At 47.8% G+C, this 14,771-nt stretch overlaps 1 protein-coding gene across 6 annotated transcripts in view; it reads right to left on the bottom strand.

Annotated features, from left to right (window-relative positions):
* Positions 1-14,771, bottom strand: part of LOC134339794 (pyruvate carboxylase, mitochondrial-like) — a 978,567-nt gene that overhangs the window by 172,285 nt on the left and 791,511 nt on the right. For all 6 annotated transcript variants that reach the window (XM_063036574.1, XM_063036571.1, XM_063036570.1 and 3 more), the window contains one exon: positions 9,096-9,185. In XM_063036574.1, coding sequence (XP_062892644.1) covers positions 9,096-9,185 — 90 coding nt within the window. The remainder of the gene's footprint in view (positions 1-9,095; positions 9,186-14,771) is intronic.

The following is a 14,771-nucleotide window of genomic DNA, read 5'->3' as shown; positions in this document are numbered from 1 at the left end:
AGTACAAGAAAAAGGATTAATCGAGTAAAGAATTGGGCTGTAATTATACTCTTACTACATGCTTTGAAGGTAATTCTTTACCATATCTCCATAAAGTGTCCTTGATTGAATCCAAAATGTATCTTTGTGCCTTGAAGCACAGAGCCTATATCAGTAAGGAATTCAGATCCATATAATGCACTAACCCACACATACAGTACTCTGCAAAAGTCATCAAATGTGCTCGTTTTTGCAGCAGCAGTCCGAAATACCCGACACACACATTGAGTTCCTGAACTTCTGGTAACTGCACCATTCACCCCCACCCCCTTTACCATTCCCCATTCCCATTTCCCTCTCTCTCCTCATCTCCTTACCTGCCCACCACTCCCTCTGGTGCTCCTCCCCCTTCCCTTTCTTCCATGGTCCTTTACCCTCTCCTCCTTCAGCCCTTTATCTCTTTCACCTATCATCTACCCAGCTCTTTACTTCACCCCTCTCCCCCTCGCCCGGTTTCACCTCTCACCTGCCACCCTGTACTTCTTCCTCCCCTCCCCCCACCTTCTTGCTCTAACTTCTCACCTGAAGGGTCTCCGCCCTTCATCGGGGCTGTGTACTGTTCTCCACAGATGCTGACCGACCTGCTGAGTTCCTCCAGCATCTTGTGTGTGTTACTTTGGATTTCCAGCATCTGCAGATTTTCTCATGTTTGTAAACTACAACAGTACCGTGTAAAAGTCTTAGACACCCTAGCTATCTATGTAGAAGCCTGAGACTTTGGCACAGTACAGTGAGCTGATCTTATGTATCTTTATTTACTGTGCTCTTTATTGTCATTGTGTTTTTATATGGCATCGGATTCGGAGTAACAATCATTGAGCTCTCCTTTACTCTCAGCGAGTGAAGAATGACGATAAACTATCTAGAATCCAGTGAAAAGGCCACATAAAAACTACCAGCAGATCTATAATCCTTACTCTGTAAGGAGTTTGCAAAGATTCGGCACGACATCTAAAACTTTGCCAAACTTCTATAAATGTGTAGTGGAGAGCATATCGACCGGCTGCATCACAGCCTGGTATGGAAACACCAATGCCCTTGAATGGAAAATCCTGCAAAAAGTAGTGGATACGGCCCAGTCCATCACGGGTAAAGCCCTCCCCACCATTGAGCACATCTACACGGACACTGTCGCAGGAAAGCAGCATCCATTCATCAGAGACCCCCAACACCCAGACATGCTCTCTTCTCGCTGCTGCCATCCAGGAGCCTCAGGTCCCACACCACCAGGTTCAGGAACAGTTATTACCCTCAACCATCAGGCTCCTGAACCAGTGAGGATAACCTCAACTCTGAACTGATTCCATCGGGAAGGAGGTACAGGAGCCTCAGGTCCCACACCACCAGGTTCAGGAACAGTTATTACCCCTCAACCATCAGGCTCCTGAACCAGTGAGGATAACCTCAACTCTGAACTGATTCCATCGGGAAGGAGGTACAGGAGCCTCAGGTCCCACACCACCAGGTTCAGGAACAGTTATTACCCCTCAACCATCAGGCTCCTGAACCAGTGAGGATAACTTCACTCAACTTCACTTGTCTCATCACTGAAATGTTCCCACAACCTGTGGACTCACTTTCAAGGACTCTTCATCTCATGTTCTTGATATTTATTGCTTATTTATTTATTATTATTTCTTTCTTTTGCTTTCTTTTTGTATTTGAACACATTGATTTTATGCACATTAGTTGTTTGTTCATCGTTGTGTGTGATTTTTCATTAATTCTCTTCTGCTTCTTTGGACTTACTGCAAATGCCCACAAGAAAATGAATCTTTGGCTTGTATATGGTGATCTATTTGATAACAAATTTACAGTGAACTCTAACTCGCCTCTCTCCTTGGCTCCTCTCCTATCTAAATGATGCTAGAGTGCCTAAGACTTTTGCACGGTGCTGTAGTAATTTTATGTACTGCCTTCACAGCGACGAGAACAATCATCAGAAACGTGAGACAGCTCAGTCTTCGATCTCAGATAAAGGAACAGCATTTGTCCAGGGCCTCCACAAATCAGCATTCAGCGGTGAGAAGCATTAAGGACAAGGTAGCAGAATATTTCAACAGTGCAATGAAGCGCCACACATTTATGTTGGGTCCCAATCATTTTATCCTCCTTCAGTTTATTAAGTTAGTGGAGCAGACAAGAAAAATCTTCTCTGACTCTTTCATCACTACCGAAGCACTTGTTGGCGGGAGTACCTTAGTCACACACCTCCACTGTCTGCATATTTGTGTCCAACAACCTCGTAAATGCTCCACACACAAAGCACTGGAAGAACTCAGCAGGTCAGGCAGCAGCTATGGAAAAGAGTAAGTAGTCGACGTTTTGGGCTGAGACCCTTCGGCAAGACTGAGAAGGAAGGGGGAAGATGCCACAGTAAAATAATGGGAGGAGGGGAAAGGGGCTAGCTGGAAGGTGATAGGTGAAACCAGGTGGGCTGGAAAGGTCAAGGCTTGCAGAAGAAGGAATCTGACAGGGGAGGAGAGTGGACCATAGGAGAAAGGGAAGAGGACCCAGGTGGAAGTAATAGGCAGGTGTGAAAAGGTAGACTGTTAAGAGTGCAGAATAGAGGAGGGTGGGGACAGAATTTGCGTTCACCAGAAGGAGAAATCGATGTTCATGCCATCAGTTTGGAAGGTACCCGGATGGATATAAGGTGTTGCTCCTCCACTCTGAGCGTGTCCTCATTTTGACACAAGAAAAGACCATGGATTGACATGTCGGAACGACAGTGGGAATCGGAATCAAAATGCTTGGCCAGCGGGAAGCCCTATTCGTGGGACGGGTGCAGAGGTGCTTGACGGAGCGATCCCCCATTTTAGGACAGATCTCATCGATGTAGAAGAGGTCGTATCGGGAGCACTGGACACAATAGATCCACGGATGAAGTGTTGCCTCACTTGTAAGGACTGTTTGGAGCCCTGAACGGAGGTGAGGGAGAAGGGGAACGGGCAGGTGTAGCATTTAGATCACCTGATCATAAGTACCTGGAGGGGGGTAGTGGGGAGGGACAAGGGAATTACGGAGGGAGAGATCCCTGCAGAGAGCAGGGTGGGGGTGGTAAAGATGTTTCGTGGTAGGATCCCTTCGGAGATGGCGGGGGATGATGTGTTGAGTGTGCAGGCAGATGAGGTGGTAGGTAAGGACAAGTGGGACTCTATCACTATTAAGGCAGAGGGAAGACGAGTGACTTCAGAGGGTATGAGAAATGGAGGAGATGCGAGAGTTGCACCAATAGTAGAGAGAGTGAAACCCCGTTCTTTAAAGGAGGAGGACATCTCTGATGTCCTGGAATGGGAAGCTGCATCCTGAGAACAGGTGTGGTGCAGGTGAAGAAACCGAGAATTGGGAATAGCATTTTTACAGGAGATAGGGCGGGAAGAGGTATGGTCGAGATATCTTCAGGAATCGGTAGGTTTATAAAATAAGTTGGTTGATAGTTTGTCTCCAGAGATGGCGAGATCAGAAAGGGGATGGAGATGTCAGAAATGGACCAAGTGAATTTAAGGGCAGGGTGGAAGCTGGAGGCAAAGCTGATGAAATTGACAAACTCAGCGTGGGTGCAAGAAGCAGCACCAGTGTAGTGAGGGAAGAGTTGGGAAGTATAACCAGGGAAGGCTTGGAACATAGACTGTTCTACATAGCCAACGAAGAGGCAGACATAGCTGGGGCCCACGCAACTGCCAATGGCCGCCCGTCGAGTTTGGAGAAGACGAAGGAAATATTGTTCAGGGTGAGGACCAGTTCTGCCAGATGGAGGAGGGTGGTGGTGGACGGGGGTCGGCTGGTTCTTTTGTCAAGAAAGAAGCAGAGCTTTGAGGCCTTCCTGATGGGAGATAGAAAAGTATAGGGACTGGACATCCATGGTGAAGATGAGGCGGTCAGGGCCAGGGAATTGAAAGTTACTGTCCGTAGTGAAGGTGAGGTGGTCAGGGACCATGGTAAAGATCTTAAAAGCTTTGATCGTTTCTCTTTCCACGCTCCCTCTTGGCCCTGTAACCACCTGTCTCTGATTTGCCACTCACATCCCCTTCGGTTCCTCCTCTCCCACACAACAGAGTGAGTAAGCCTACTGAACTGTGACGACAGGCCTTGTCATCCCCCCCCCCCCCACCCCCCATCTGTCCTCGGCCTGTCAGGTCAAGTCCACAAAGTGTTAAACAGTGTGGAGGGTTTCTGCCTTCCCCACACTCCCGCCTCCCTCTGGAACAGTATGTTTTCCCTCCATACTCTCATCCATGTTTAAACCTCTGCTCCTTGGCTTCTGACCAGAATACACAGGAGCAGAAGTAGGCCATTCAGCCCATCGAGTCTGCTCCGCCACTCCACTCCCATCATTGCTGATTCATTTCCCTCTCAAACACATTCTGCCTTCTTCCCATCTCATTTGATGCCCTTGATAATCAAGAACCTATCACTTTCCGCTTTAAATATATCCAGTGACTTGGCCTCCACAGCCGTCTGTGGCAATGAATTCCACAGTTTCAACACCCTCTGGCTAAAGAAATTCCTCTTCATCCTGGTTCTAAAGAGACGTCCTTCTAATCTGATGCTGTGCCCGCTGATCCGATAATGACTCTCCCATTACAGGAAATATCCTCTCCACATCCACTCTAAGTAGACCTTCCAATATTTGAAAGATGTGAATGAGATAGCCCCTCATTTATAGGTGTCAATGAGATAGCCCCTCATTTGATAGGTGTGAATGAGCCACCAAATACTCCTCACATATTAGCCCTTTCGTTCCTGGGATTATTCTCGTAAAAGCCCTCTGGACCCTCTCTAATGCCAGCTCATCCCTTCATAGACAAGGGGCTAAAAACTGCTCACAAAACTCCAAGTGAAGTCTGACCAATGCCTTATAAAGCCTCAACATTGTGTCATTGTACTCCAGTCTTCTCAAAATTCTCAGTGTAAATTCTAGTTTTATATTCTTGCGCCCTCGGGGATTTGGTGCTGGACAAGCAGATTTTTGCGACGTTTGTAGGTCACTCCTATGAATACCCAAACATACCATAATTTCCCTATTTGACATACTGTACATTAATATCAGGTGGCTGTGAGGAGATACGTCTCTACCAAAGGAGGTGTGAGGTGCTCCTTCCCTCCGCTGGCCTGCAGGTCACCCTTGGGCAAGGTGTAGCACCTGCTTAGCCCCCGATCAGGGTAATGTGAAGCCGTGGGATCAGGTGGTGGATGGTTGTATGAGCAGCTGGTGCAGATCACAAGTCCTGGTGATGTGACCACTGACGCCAGGCAGACAATCTCTGACGAGTATTGGTAATGGCTGGGGTTACCCGTCTTGTAAAGACACTGCCCAGAAGAAGGTGATGGCAAACCACTTCTGTCGAAAGATTTGCCATGGAAAGACCACGATCGCCCATGTCATAATGACATGACACATAATGATGATGTCATACAACATGGCACATGACAAACAGAACAGTGAACCTGGTGGATCTGAAAGGAGCAACAAATCACAGAGCTTTCAGCCAAGAGAGCATGCCAGTTCCTCTATTTGCTCGGAAGACTAAGGAAATTTAGGACATCCCTGACTAACCCTGCCAATATTTACAGGGAAAGCACCCTGTCCGATGCAGCCCAGCTTGGTACGGCAACTGCCTTGCCTGTGACCTAGGAAATGGCAGAGTTGTGAACGCAGACCAGTCCATCACATGAAACATCCTCCCCTTCCCTGACTCTACCTACACTTCCCACTGTTTTGGGAGGGCAGCCAACATAGTCCAGTACATCCCCCACCCCGCAGACATTCCCTCTTCTCCCCGCTCCCGTCGGGCAGGAGTTACAAAGCAAAACACACAAAACTCAGCAGGTCAGGCAGCACCTATGGAAATGAATAAACAGTCAACATTTCGGGCTGAGACCCTTCATCAGGGCTGGAAAGGAAGGGGGAAGACATTAGGATAAAGAGGTGGAGGGAAGGGGAAGGAGGACAAGCTGGAAGGTGATGGATGATGCCAGGTGGGTGAAAAAGGTAAAGGGCTGGAGAGGTAGGAATCTGATGGGAGAGGAGAGTGGACTATAGGAGAAAGGGAAGGAGGAAGAGCTCCAGGGGAGGTGATAGGCAGGTGAGGAAAGGGTGGGGAAAGGAAAGGGGGGGGGATTTTTTTTAACCGGAAGAGGAAATCAATATTCATGTCATCGGGTTGGAGGCTGCCCAGATGGAGTATGAGGTGTTGCACCTCCACCCTGAAGGTGGCCTCATTGTGGCACAAGAGGAGGCCACGGACTGACAGGTCGGAATGGGAATAGGAATTAAAGTGGCTGGCCACCGGAAATTCTGCTCTTGGTGGATGGAGTAGAGGTGCTCGGCAAAGTACAAAGGCCTTAGGACACATACCATCAGCCTCAAGGACAGCTTCTATCTCACTATCACACTCAAACAGAAAAAGATGGACTCTTGATCGCCCCATCAAGGCCCTTAACAGAATTTGTCTACCTGCTCCGCACCTCCTCGGTAACTGTAAAAACTACATCCTGTATTCTTCTACCTCCTTGATGTCCTCTTGGTGACCCCGAAGGAATAAAGCGTGGCTGGAGGTCTGCCTTGGCCGGAAAAATACGGAGTATCTTCTGGAGGCTTGTGGTGTGGAATGACGACAGCTGGGCAAGGTCGTTCCCTGTCATGCGCCGTGTTCTGACCCAGAGTGTGGGCAGCACACGGCTCTGGTGTAAAATCACCCTGCTGTGGACGGACGATCTCCACACGTTGCTCACTGCTCTTCTCAGTGCCTTTCTTCGAAATAACACAACACCATCATGATACTGATCATCTTCCCTCCTTGCATATAAAACCAGTCTGCCAGACCCTGTCCATCTGCTCTTACTGAGCCCTGTATATAAATACACATTTCTGCAGCCGTTTGTGACAGCTGTGGTCTTGGTCTTTGTGGTGTTCTTCCTGCCAGTCGCTTCCTCTCACTTTTCACTACTGTCAGTCATAGAAGTCCCGGGTGGAGACTCAGGAATACTGTCGCACTCAGATGTAGAAGGATTCTTCATTGCTTCCTCCATAACAGCTTTGTTCTGACTGCTCTGGGTTGTTAGCGTTGAGCTGAAGCACCGAATCTGGTCGACCGGTAGACCACTCAACAAGAGAAAATCCGCTGATGCCGGAAATCCCAGCAACACACAAGATGCTGGAGGAACTCAGCAGGCCAGGCAGCATCCGTGGAAAAGAGTACAGTCGACGTTTCGAGCCGAGGCCTTACAGTAGACCGCTCAGTCTAGCCTCTGCCCTTTGACCTATTTGGCATTGGTGACCCTACCAAGGGTCATAGCACAAACCCGCCTCCAGTCAGCATAGGTGTTCACACAAGCCTCCAAACCTTACGACAAGGTTGTGATCCTCTTGTGGAGGACCCTATCTATACCCCTCATAATTCTGACACCTCTATTAAATCTCTTACTCTCCGCAGAATAAAGTCCTAATCTATTTAACCGTTCCCTATAACTCAGGTCCTCAAGTCCTGTCCACTTTAGACACCACTTGAGACGGAATGAGCCGAACACTAGACTGCCAGGGTGCAGGACTGTGGACTAGCAGAGCTCCCCGGCTTTGCGGGGTTTGTGAGTCGGGTGGGAGAGAGGGAACACTGACACCCAGTGTTGTATTTGACTTACCAGGGGTGGCAACAATCTGCAGATGTGAAAGCTCACGTTTTGGCCAAACTTCAGTCCTCTCAGTTAGCCCACACTCTCAGCAAATCCTCTGCCACCGAGGTGGCTGTGTAATTGTGGCAGGCCCTTTGGAGGGCCTTTGTAATTGTGGCAGGGCCTTTGTAATTGTGGCAAGGCCTTCGTAATTATGGCAGGGCCTTTGTAATTGTGGCAAGGCCTTTCGAGGGCCTTTGTAATTATGGCAGGGCCTTTGTAATTGTGGCAAGGCCTTTTGAGGGCCGTTGTAATTGTGGCAAGGCCTTTGTAATTATGGCAGGGTCTTTGGAGATGAGCGACACAGTGCTGCAGGCTCCCAACCTGAACTGTGCCGGTGAAGGCCGAGAGAATTTGTGCCGGATTTGTGTTCCCTTCCAGCCTGTGGGAGGCAGATTTATTAAAATGCTTCCCCTTACCTACCGGAAAGTGTTATTCGTCAAACCCTGTCAGCTTCAGGAAGAACAAGCCTTCAAAAGTCAAGGCATGAAATGAATGCAAGTGAGAAATGCAAACACATCTTTGTGCTTTCGCAGTTTGCGGCAAATTTCCAGTTTAAAATTCCATTGCATAGCGTTAACAAGCCAAATGAGAGGACTCAGCCAAACCCTCCTGTTCACTCTTTGCCGCGGTGAGCGATGGTATTACTGCTCTGCCTGTTTCAGCCCATGGCCTCCTCTACCATCACGATGAGGCCACACTCAGATTGGCGGAGCAACACTTTATATTCCATCTACGTAGCCTCCAATCTGATGGCATGAACATCAATTTCTTCAACTTCTGGTAATTGCCCCCTCACCATTCCCATTCCTGTTTCCCTCTCTCACCTTATCTCCTTACCTACCCATCACCTCCCCCTTCCCTTTCTTCCATGGCCTTCGACCCTCTCCTACAGATTCCCCCTTCTCCAGTCCTGTAACTCTTTCACAAATCAACTTCCCAGCCCTTTACTTCACCCCTCCACCCTCCCAGTTTCACCTTTCACCTCCCATCTTGTACTTCTTCCTCCCCTCACCTCACCTTCTTACTCTGACGTTGAACCTAACTATAAGGCACCCACCCCTGACACTCCTTCTCTGCCACCTGTCCCACACCCCTCCCACGGTGTCCCACCCTCACCTTTGCTCCTGCCAGATTTACAAACTCACTCTCCGCTCCACGTTGACAAATATGATACTGTGTAAAAGTTTTGGCCACCCCAGCTATACATACGTGCCCGAGACTGTTGCACTGTACTGCAAATAAAGAGTGATTGACAAGCAAGCGTGAGCTTTCAGCTTCCAGGTAATCAGTGACCAACAAGGGGAATGCCAAGACAGAGGGAACAAGTGGACGATGGAGGAGTAATCGCCTGTGAAGTGGATTCACAGGTAAGGACTTACCCAGAGGGACCTGGGGGACAACGGCGTCCACAGCAGAGGGTTTCGCCTTGACTGGGATTGGAGTCACTGGCCCGTTCACCATCACATGGCCTGGAATAAAGACAACGACAGGGTCACGGCGGAACACATGGCAGGTCACCAGAGATATTGTGTCAGCAACGTTGGGGGCAGCCCGCAAGGTCTGTCACACTTCCCAGTGCCAACAGAGCTCACCCACAACGCTCGGCAAAACTGCACAACCAGCAACAAAGTTCAACGTTCAACATGAGCTTGTCATCAGATACGGCATCATGTACAACCCCGAGATTCATTTCCTTGCCGGCATACTCAACAAATCTGCAGAATAATAACCATAATAGAATCAATGAAAGACCACACCAATCTGAGTGTTCAAACAGAGTGTAAAAGATTACAAAACTGTGCAAATACAAAGAGAGAGAAATAATAACAAACAAATAAATAAACAAACAATAAATATCCAGAACATGAGTCCTTGAAAGTGAGTCCATAGGTTGTGGGAAGAGTTCAGTGATGGAGTGAGTGAAGTTACCCTCTCTGGTTCAGGACTCTGATGGTTGAGGGGTAATAACTGTTCCTGAACCTGGTGGTGTGGGATCTGAGGCTCCTGTACCTCCTTCCCGATGAAATCAGTTCAGAGTTGAGGTTATCTTCACTGGTTCAGGAGCCTGATGGTTGAGGGGTAATAACTGTTCCTGAACCTGGTGGTGTGGGACCTGAGGCTCCTGTATCTCCTTCCTGATGGAATCAGTTCAGAGTTGAGGTTATCCTCACTGGTTCAGGAGTCTGATGGTTGAGGGTAATAACTGTTCCTGAACCTGGTGCTGTGGGACCTGAGGCTCCTGTACCTCCTTCCCGATGGAATCAGTTCAGAGTTGAGGTTATCCTCCCTGGTTCAGGAGCCAGATGGTTGAGGGGGTAATAACTGTTCCTGAGCCCGGTGGTGTGGGTCCTGAGGCTCCTGCACCTTCTTCCCGATGACAACAGAGAGGAGAGAGCATGTCCTGGGTGGTGGGGGTCCCTGATGATGGATGCTGCTTTCCTGCTACATCACTCCATGTAGATGTGCTCAATGGTGGGGAGTGCTTTATCTGTGACAGACTGGGCGGAATCCACTACTTTAGTAGGATACAGCAACAGCGAAAGAAGCCCCTTTCTGCTCTCTCACCCATTCACACACTCAGAACTCCTGTTCTCAGTGTTACTTTGTATATCGTTATTTTATTTGCTTTTTTAAATTTTGCACATTGATCTTTCGTCAGTGTTTGTGTGTAGCTTTTCATTGATACCATTTCTTCCTTTGCTCTTCTGTGAATGCCTCCAGGAAATGAATCTCAGGGTAGTATACAGTGATATACACGTACTTTAATGGTAAATTTACTTTGAACTTTGAATGTTGAACAATACTTCTTAGCACTTCTAGTTCCTTAATTGTGTCTCCTTGTTTGTGCATCTAGTTTTGGGACAATATTATGGTCTCTCTCACCTCATTGTCTGTGTACGTCAGTGTGCTGTCTCTGCCCTATGTGACTGCCTCAGGAGAGATTTTCATTGTACCTACCGTACTGTGCAAAAGTCTTAAACATATATACTCGATATCTGGGGTGCCTGAGACCTTTACACAGGACTGCAGTGATTTTACGTTTTGCATTATACAGTTGCTGCACAAAGAAAACAAATTTCATGACTTGTGTGACTGATGATAAACCTGATTCTGATCTGGGTCTCTATTGTGGACTGAGAGTGGGAAGGGGACAGGGAGAGGGGAATCATGGTTGGGAAAAGGGGAAGGGAGAGGGGAGGGAGCGGGAAGCACCAGAGAGACATTCTGTAATGATCAATAAGCCAATTGTTTGGAATCAAATGACCTTGCCGGGTGTCTCAGGGCTGGGTGTGTCTTCAACTGCACCACCCCCTCCCCGGCACTCCTTCTCTGACCCCGTCCCCCACCCCTCCCGCGGTGCTCCACCCTCACCATTCCCAACATTCTTTACTCCTGCCAGATTTACAAACTCGCCCTCCGCTCCACGTTGACAAGTACAGGACTGTGTAAAAGACTTCGGCACCCTGGTGAGATATATGTGTCTAAGACTTTTACACAGTTCTGTGTATCTCAACATGCTTGACAGTAAACTTGACTGGACGAGATAGATGTACAGGAACTACTGTTACACAAGTGTAACACTGCAATTAAATTGCTGTGACACAATTATAAAGGGAACTTCAGATACAGTATCAACATTAGATGGTGTAATTACAGCCTTTTGCCAGGGACAGCGCTGTGGAGCTCCTGCCTCCAGCCCACGTTGATGACTTTGACTTGATGCAACTAATTCTGCTCCTCTGCATCTAATAGCTTTTGCTTTCTCAATGTAATTAATGACACGGAACCACTATCACATTAAGGAATTTACAAAGCGTCAAGCTATGAAATGAATCATTAAAAAAGGAGACTGACTGAAGCCCACACTGTTCATGACCTACATCTGCACTTACCTGGCAATACATTCTGACTTAAGGTTCCTGAAGGTTGTTTTAGCCGGGGGGGGGGTGATAATGGGGACAAGCTCCCACTACCTACTAATTGCTTCCAATGGCGTGCGTCTCAACCAGCCTCTGACACACCCAGCCTGGCTTTTGGTCCTCACCTTCACTCAGCTTCTGAGCCTGGTGGACCCGTTTCTACTGACAGGAGAAGGGGCAAAGGTGAGTTACTGGCGCCTTAAAACCAGTCGCTCAGTCAGATGGGGCTCATCAGCCGTGGTTGGCAGCTCTACTAGGAGAAGGAAAACGTGATGGAGGTGTACCAGATGATAAGAGGGATAGCTAGAGTGGAGAGACAAAGATTTTTTTCCCTAGGGCAGAGATGACTGTTATGAGGGGGGATAACTTTATACCCCTTTATATTGAGGTGGATGGTCGTATGAGCAGCCAGTGCAGATCACAAGTCCTGGTTATGTGACCACCGATGCCAGGCAGACTCTGAGGAGTATTGATAATGGCTGGGCTCACCCATCTTAAAAAGACACTGCCCAGAAGGCAATGGCAAACCACTTCTGTAGAAAAGATTTATCATCTGGTACACCTCCATCAATTTGGCTTTCATCCTCCCTTGCTCCAATGTGGAGTAAGGCCACAACTTGTCCAATCTCTCCTCATAAGGCACGCTCCCTCATTGGAAAACTGAGTGCATTACTGTTTCCCATTGGTGGGAGGGGACAGGTGGGAGAGGTAAAGGGCTGGAGAGGAAGGAATCTGATAGGAGAGGAGAGTGAACCGTGGGAGACAGGGCAGGAGGAGGGACACCAGGGGGAGATGATGGGTGGGAAAGGTAAAGGGCTGGAGAGGAAGGAATCTGATAGGAGAGGGAAGTGGACCATGGGAGAAAGGGAAGGAGGAGAGGAGAAAAGGTGAGCAGGAAACCAGAATGGGGAATGGAAATAGAGAAACGAGGGAGGGCAAGCTACTGTATTAACAGATGGTAGAGAAATCGATGTCCGTGCATCAGGTTGGCTAACATTTCCCACGTTATCAAACATTTTCAGTCCATTGTAACATTTCACAAATTATCCAAACTGCAGTCAATTGCAACATTTCACGTTATCCAAACGTTCACTCCATTGCAACATTTCACACATTATCTAAGCTTTCAGTCCATTGTAACATTTCCCACATTATCCAAACTTTCAGTCCATTGTAACATTTCTCACGTTATCCAAACGTTCACTCCATTGTAACATTTCACGTCATCAAACACTTTCAGTCCATTGTAACATTTCTCACGTTATCCAAACTTGCAGTCCATTGCAACATTTCCCACATTATCCAAACTTTCAGTCCATTGTAACATTTCCCACATTATCCAAACTTTCACTCCATTGCAACATTTCACATGTCATCAAACACTTTCAGTCCATTGCAACATTGCAACATTGCTCACATTTCACACAAGGCAGAATAAAGTGTTACAGCCACAGAGAAAGAACAGTGCAGACAGGTAATAAAGTGCAAGAGTGTAATGAGGCAGAAGCTGAGCTCCTGAACCCATTTTATCATACTAGGGGACGCTTCAATCGCCGATGTATTAAGTATTATTGAACTAACTATTGGACAGCTCCCCAGAGCAACGTGTGAATGCTGTTCAATAACTGTGGGCTAGAAGCTGTTGACTGAAACTTTTGAGAGAAGTACATGGATGGGCGGGGGGTGGGGTTATGGAGGGCCATGGTCAGGGATGGATCGACAGGACTATGCTGAATAACCGTTTGACATGGACTAGGTGGGCTGAAGAGTGACCCTCTGTGCTGTGGTGCTCTATGACTATCCCGGGCTGTGCAAATACTCAAGAGTTTTTGAGGTGGAGCAACAGCGAGGAAAGTACTGAAGAAAAAACACCTAGTCAGTTTCTTCACTCTTTTCAGAGAAACATTCAGGGTGTCGGGGTGGAGATACATCTCTACTAAAAGAGGAGTGAGGTGCTCCTTCCCTCCGCTAGCCTGCTGGTCACCCTCGGGCAAGGTGTAGCACCTGCTTAGCCCCCGATCAGGGTGACATGAGGCCATGGGAGCAGGTGGATGGTCATATGAGCAGCCGGTGCAGATCACAAGTCCTGGTTATGTGACCACTGACACCAGGTAAACACTCTCTGAAGAGTATTGATAATGGCTGGGGTCACCTGTCTTGTAAAGACACTGCCCAGAAGGTGACAATGGTGCAGTTCTGGTCTCCATACTTGAGGAAGGATATACTGGCTTTGGAGGCAGTGCAGAGGAGGTTCACCAGGTTGATTCCAGGGATGAAGGGGTTAACCTATGAGAAGAGATTGAGTCGCCTGGGACTATACTCTCTGGAGTTCAGAAGAATGAGAAGGGATCTTATAGAAAATTTTGAGAGGGATAGATAAGATAGAAGTCAGAAAGTTGTTTCCATTAGTAGGTGCAACTAGAACTAGGAGACACTGTCTCAAGATTCAGGGGAGAAAATTTAGGACAGAGATGAGGAGAAACTGTTTTTCCCAGAGAGTGGTGAATCTGTGGAATTCTCTGCCCAGGGAAGCAGTTGAGGCTTCTTCACTAAATATATTTAAGATACAGTTAGATAGGTTTTTACATAGTAAGGGAATTAAGGGTTATGGGGGTAATCAGGTCGATGGAGCTGAGTTTACAGATCAGCCATGGCGGGGCAGGCTCGATGGGCCAGATGGCCAACTCCTGCTCCTATTTCTTCTGTTATGTTCACTCTCGCCAGATTTACAAACTTGCTCTCTGCTCCACATTGACAAATTCAGCACTGACACTAGAATACTACAGCACAGTACAGGCCCTTCGGCCCTTGATGTTGTACTGACCCATATATTCCTTTAAAAACAGGTACTAAACCCACACTACCCCATAACCCTCTATTTTTCTTTCATAGTCGTAGTCGTAGTCATACTTTATTGATCCCGGGGGAAATTGGTTAATCCATGTGCCTGTACAAGAGGCTCTTAAATACCCCTAACGTTTTAGCCTCCACCACCATCCCTGGCAAGTCATTCCAGGCACCCACAACCCTCTGTGTAAAAAACTTATCCCTGATGTCTCCCCTAAACTTCCCTCCCTTAACTCTGTACATATGCCCTCTGGTGTTTGCTATTCCTGCCCTGGGAAACAGGTACTG

The sequence above is a fragment of the Mobula hypostoma genome, chromosome 30 (assembly GCF_963921235.1).
Source record: "Mobula hypostoma chromosome 30, sMobHyp1.1, whole genome shotgun sequence".
NCBI classification, from domain to species: domain Eukaryota; kingdom Metazoa; phylum Chordata; class Chondrichthyes; order Myliobatiformes; family Myliobatidae; genus Mobula; species Mobula hypostoma.
This window is presented reverse-complemented; position numbering and strand designations above follow the sequence as displayed.